Genomic DNA, 6,283 nt, shown 5'->3' with positions numbered 1-6,283 from the left:
CTCACTTTGTAGACCAGGCTGGCCTCGAACTCAGAAATCCGCCTGCCTCTGCCTCCCGAGTGCTGGGATTAAAGGCGTGCGCCACCACGCCCGGCTTTAGTGACTTGTTAAATCCAGCCTGGTCATGATGTATTCTTGGTCATGATGTATATAATTCATGTGCACGTTCATTGGATGACCCACTGTTTTGCTTAGAATATTTGGATCTCTATTTGATTGACACTGGCCTGTGAACTTCCTGTGATACCCTTGTCAGGGTTTCAGATTTTATTCTGGGTTTGTTGAATGACTTTGGGTAGGTTTTCATTTTTTCTCTTTTCCTGTCCTTTGGAAGAGTTTATGGACCATTGATTTTCTTTACTTAATTGGTATTAAATGGTATTAAGTTACTTAAGTTTTAAATTGGGAAATATTTATCTCATTAGCTTTTATTTAGTTGTGCAGACATCAGTGATACAAACTTGTTAATTCAGTATTGTGCATTTTAATGGCTCAGTGTGCGGTTTACTGTGTGTGAAGCTGCTGTGTGGTTTGAAGTTTTGGGGTGTGGTGGTGTATATGTCAGGCCATTTGATTAGATGGAAGTTAATATTTTTAAGCTCTGGAAACCTCAGTAAAGCTTTCTGTGAGTTTCTGGCAGCAACTAAAAAAAAAAAAGTATTAATATCTCTGAATATGCACTTACCTGTTTCTCTCTTTAAAAATGTAGAACTTTGCTGTGTTGTCTATTTTGAAGCTGTGTAGTTAGGCACACACAGGTTTCAAAGTTGTGGTTTTCTCTTGAGTTTCTCCTGTTTCTTGTAGACTCCTCGCTGAAAGGGCCGTGGCTCTGCACAGAGCTCTCTCGCTTTTGTCAGGCAATGCCTTTCTTTACCATCTGTCTGGCTTGCAGGAACTTGTGAAGATCTGTCTGGGTTACTCATTTTCAGCTTGTGCTTTTTATAGTTACTGAGGTGTTTCTTTTTATCATCCTGTCACTTTAAGGGGATGGTGGACTTTTACATGGAAGCTGCAGGCCCCTTTCACTCACCCTCTGGCCACGTGTGCTTGTTTTCACAGACACTCCAGCAACTGAACCAACTGAATTCATGTCACCAAGAAGCTGTTTTGAAATGTTTAAAGAGTAGGAGAAATGAGATCAAGCAGGCCCTGTTGGGGGAAATAGTTGATATTTCTTGTGCGCAGCTACAGGATTTTGATTGGCAGTTAAAGGTAAGAGTCTAGTTATTTATATGCTTTTGTGTGTAATATTTAAGTTTACTTATTCTTTTAAAGCAAGCATGCCTAAAATTGGTTATGTTGAGACTATAGTGTTCCAAGGTAATAGCAAACCTCATGTAAATGATTGGTTTTGTGTTAACTTGGACATAAGAGCACCGTAAGCAGCCAGACCATGTGTGGTGTCATTGTACTGACAATGAATTTTCCCAGACTTATCAGTCAGAAGTGGAGAAGTGTGTATTTAGTGTATAACCTTGGTGAAGGTCTTATAGATGCCATAGTGCTCTCAAGATTGATAAATATGATTTTACTTCTATGAGGAAAGTAACAGTTTTAAAAACATTGGGCAAAGAGGGTAGTCCTGAGTAGAGCTGAGAAAGAGCAATTTCAGAACCACTTTTTGTTCTTTAAGGTACCATACGAGTAGACAGGTTCAGGTCCATTCTGGTTCCTGATCCTGGCATGGTCTCAGATCTAGACAGTGCCTTATGTTGTTTTGGTGAATTAAGAGGACAAAAGATGGGAAAGTGGGACAATGAGGCAGGCTCAGAACTCCTCGGTAAGTAGCCATTTGTCATCTCAGCTGAGGAAATGGTTCTGTGGTTCTGGTTGAGGCTCAGCTGTGTTAAGGATTGTTTATTAACGTGCTTATCATATTGACACAAAACCAGAAGTATAGTAAGCATGCAACACAGCCAAAGCTTGAAAACATTTTATACTTGTTACACTGAAGTCCAAATGAAGAAGGCAAGTTAATCAATGATACATTAAATAAGAGGTTTCATTTAAGTACACATTTAACATTGAAGTAAGCATGGATGACACAGCAGCGTTTATGAAGGACATGTAGTTGCTTTTGTTTATCAAATGGCCCCTTAACTGGTGCAGCTTCGGTCTTACATTGTGCTGTGAGACTGCTGTGCTCTCAGGCAGGGGAAGGCTCCTGTGGATGCTGTTTTCAAGTGTGCAAGCTTTTGCGTCAGCTTATTAATTCCTTTAGTTTTCATTGCCTAACTTAAATACTTAAACAAGTAGGACCCCCACCAAGAAAGAATGACCAGGAATTTAATTAGAATCATGATTTGTGAAGATCCTTAACACTGGAGGCTCTGTAGCTGGGAAAGGTCAAGCCAATTGCAGATGCTGTAGATATGTTAGAAGAAGACTAGACGCCCTTTGGGTAGGTAGCCAGTCATGAGGTAAGTTGCTTAATTTGCAAGAGTTTCTGAGTGTCTTTAGACTGTTTTCTACATGAACTGTCATCTTGGAATCTTTTCTATAACAATTCTGATTCTTTCTGTATCAGACACTTTTAGCTCTTCTGCATTTCTATAGTAAACCATGATTTCAATCTAGAATTAAGAGTGTTCTGTTTAGCTGGACAAACCGCAGTTTCCTTTCTTCCTGCCCACTTCCTGTATGTGTTTTGTCTCCTTTCCCCTCGCTTCCTGCTCTCTGACTGTGTGTTCTGCCACAGGGTTAGTTTATTCTCTTGTTTCCCAGAATTTGTGAGCATACTGGGAAACACTGGGGTGGCGAGCTCTTCCCCAGCCCTGGTATTTGTTGAGTGGTGTCAGCATGCTGTGTAATACTGTGCATTATTCTCCTTTCCTCAGCTTGCGCTTTCTAGTGACAAGATCGCCACCTTGCAGATGCCCCTTTTGAACCTTCATCTGGATGTGAAGGAAGACGGCAAAGTGAAACCATACTCCGTTGAGATGAGTAAAGAGGAGTTACAGAGTCTGATCAGCTCCTTGGAGGCAGCTAATAAGGTATGCGCTTGAACTCCCTCCATCACACAGGCGCTTACTGCGTAAGCATCAGGCCACCCTTGTGAAGGGAAAGAGAATTCCAACTGGGTTTCAATGTGTCTCACTCGCTGACACTTAATATCAAGCACAGAAAAGACTTGGTTGGGTTGTTTGACCTCTACTTTAAAGGTAGAGTTAACTAGAACTTAAAACATTCAGTTACCAAGTTCTGAATTTAATTACCTACTAGTTAGTTTAAAAAACATAAAAAGCAGTACTATTCTAACTATGCATTTTGGTTTCCTTTAGTATTCATTAAGCTTAAAAATAAAGTTTACCTTGAGATCACGAAATTAGTTGATTCTGAAGTTTCTCTAGTTTAAAAAAAAAGATCTTTATGATTTTATAACAAAAAAAACCAAATGTCTTATTTGGATGGACAAATGTTAAAAATTGCTTTTGTAAAGTTCTGAGTTTGGGAGATAAAATATAACTGTAGTTATGACAGAATCAGGCTGACATATGATGGAATTAACGGATGTTCCAAGTCTTCGTACCAAATAGTTGTGTCTGAACCCCAGCAGCCAGGCCCAGTGTGTAGTACATAGAAAACAGTGGTGAAACAGCGGAGATGTGCTGTGGGGAAAGGAAAACAGGATTTTTATTGTCACTGTTTGCTCATTATTGGGCAGCTCTCAGGAACTGGCTCCCGTTCTTCCTGGTCACCTCCCTGGCTGCCATCATTCTAGACCCCCCTGCCCTTTTAAGCCCCGATAACCATCACCTTCTTCCCAGTCTGCCTAGCTGCTCATGTTTTAATTTTGCCTTCATGATTGACCCTCATGTCCAGTAACCATACTTGTAGCCAAAGCCTGGTGGCCTTCAGAGAGGTGGGCGTGGCGGAGCCTGGACTGGGTATGAGTGACCGAGCACAGATCTCCGCAGCCAGGAGCCATAAGTCCTGTCCCCATTTGCCGGTTGCTCTTCATATTGCTCTTCAGAGGTCATCTAGCACATAGCAGCTTCTATCTAGTCTACGCTGACATGGCTTCTCCCTGTTTGTGTTTCAAGGTGGTCCTGCAGTTAAAATAACTGGAAATGGTGGCCATCAACGCCTCAGATTTCAGTGCTGCACCGTGGCAGTGAGTGCTGTCCATATTCAGCGGGTGGATGCTCCAGCAGGCTGAGCAGGCAGCAGCTCTGAGATCACAGAGATGGAAATCCGTCAGAAACCTGAAGGGACAGGAAATTGCATGACTGATAGGAAGTGCATAGGATGAAAGAAGAAAGAGCTGAAGTCACAGCCCGTGTTTTCACAGTGATCGCTTTGTCTCATTTATTAAACATCTGAGAAAACTTTGTAGATAACATTTTATCAAGAGGTAAAAATAGGTTCTGAAGTAATGTAAACACACAGAGCACAGACATGCTGGATTGTTCTTAAATGCAAACAGCAAGACATGTATTCTTAATATGTAATTTGGGATATTTGAAAATAATGTTTTAAGGTGTATCCAAGCTACATATGTAATGTAGGGGGTTTCATATCTTTCTCATGTTTCAAAGAAAAGATTTTTAAGTTGTAAATTTTTAAAGAAAATCTGTTATCAGACATGAACAAGAAAACATTTAAAATTTGTATGCATAATTTGGGAATAATTTGAATAACAAAATTCCTAAGAAATTTATAAACTAAAACAAAAACTTCAAAAAAATGCAGATAACATTGTTATTTTCACATCCTCCCTTCTTGGGAGACCATAGTCTGAGGAAATAAGAAAACTGTCAAAGATGGTATAGTTACATATTGTTACTTACATCAAGGGTGTTTTTATAAGGTCTGAATATGAAATTTGAGCTTTTGGATGGTGACAAAGTAATTGTAATACAAACCACTTATCACCCTAGCTAACTGAAAATAAGCATTCTGAACAAATATAAGCTGGTCGTCTCTTCATGTGTTGCTTGATTTCAATGACTTCCCGAATAGCTCAGTTGTTGGTACGTAATTAACTGGCCGCTGCCGTGTGCAGTTCTGTGGCTCGATAAGGCTCCAGTCTGACAGCCTGGAGCAGTGATGACTACTGTTCTCCTCCTACGGCTGCGGGCAGGCTCAGACAAGGCTGCTCTTTGGGCTGCGGCATAGCAGTGATTAGGAAAGGAGCTTGGGCCAGCGGGTTCTCAGTGTGCTGCTTTTCTCATTAAGAAATTCGGGTGTGGAAAGTGGACCTATATGGTATGTTCACGCAGTTACTGATTTCCTTGTTAGGCAAGTTCATTAAGTCAGCACGGAGCATTGGTAGCTTGTAGAACAATATATCAGGCCTGGTCCAGCAGTCTCTATTGCTTCCTTCCTTTCAGGGCAGCCCTTTATAGAATACCTTGTTCTCTTCCATCCCCAACAGCCTGTTGCACAGCTTTTCTGATTGGCACACAGTTTGATTGACACACTGTATAATGTCCGTATTTAAAGTGTTGGTTCAGTACATTTGACCAACAGATACTCAGGAAAGCATCTCCGTGGTCAAGGAATACAGTCCCACATGCAAGCTTTCTCTTGTCCTTGATAGTCTCCATCCCTGGGTGTTCACCCTTGGTCACCTCTGCTGCACTTCTAGTCAGCATGGGTTAGTGAAATGGGCTCATACAGTATGTCGTCTTCTTCTCTTTACTGTTGGTAACGGTGCAGGGCACCGTGCTTTCCAAGCAAGCTTAGTCTGCTTCCAGAACAAACAATAACAAGCCAAATTAAATCTGTTTTTTTCCCAGCATCTTTCTTTGTTCTTGGACAGGGCCTTAACTGCTGCCTGGCTTGTCCTAGAACTAACTACGTAGACCAGGTTAGGTCTTGAACTCATGACAGTCTTCTGACTTCAGCTTTCTAAATACTTGGATTGCTGATATCAGCCAGCATGCATGATGTTAGCATTATTTCAAGTTACTCTTATTGCACATGCCAGTACTTTGTTCCTTCTTATGGCTGAAAAGCATCATGTTGTATAATTCTCACAGTTTATCTGTTGGTAGCTTTTTGGTGGTTTCAACATTTGCTCGTCCTAGTGAAGAGAATGCTATGAGCATTTGTGTGCATATCATGTAATGAACAAATGGTGTCTTTGGAGTGACATAGCCAGGTCCTGTGGTAGGCTCATACTTATCTTTCTATTCTTATCTTTCTATTGCTCATATTCCATTCCCACTTGTTTGATAACATTCTGATCCCCCTTCCCTTGGTGTGACAGGTCTTCCTGGTTTCAGCTATTTTGGTGTCATATTATGGGATCTCATTGTGTTTCTTTTTTTTTTTTTTT

At 40.9% G+C, this 6,283-nt stretch overlaps 1 protein-coding gene across 1 annotated transcript in view; it reads left to right on the top strand.

Annotated features, from left to right (window-relative positions):
- Commd8 (COMM domain containing 8) overlaps window positions 1–4,929 on the top strand; it is a 9,749-nt gene extending 4,820 nt beyond the window's left edge. Inside the window, exons 3-5 of the mRNA XM_021162584.2 lie at window positions 1,060–1,212; window positions 2,838–2,993; window positions 4,044–4,929. Of these exons, the coding sequence (XP_021018243.1) occupies window positions 1,060–1,212; window positions 2,838–2,993; window positions 4,044–4,064 (330 nt within the window). The 3' untranslated portion in view covers window positions 4,065–4,929. The remainder of the gene's footprint in view (window positions 1–1,059; window positions 1,213–2,837; window positions 2,994–4,043) is intronic.
- The last annotated feature ends 1,354 nt before the right edge of the window (window positions 4,930–6,283 follow it).

The sequence above is a fragment of the Mus caroli genome, chromosome 5 (assembly GCF_900094665.2).
Source record: "Mus caroli chromosome 5, CAROLI_EIJ_v1.1, whole genome shotgun sequence".
Lineage (NCBI taxonomy): Eukaryota > Metazoa > Chordata > Mammalia > Rodentia > Muridae > Mus > Mus caroli.
Note: the sequence above shows the minus strand (reverse complement) of the source record. Positions and strands in the feature narration are given on the sequence as shown.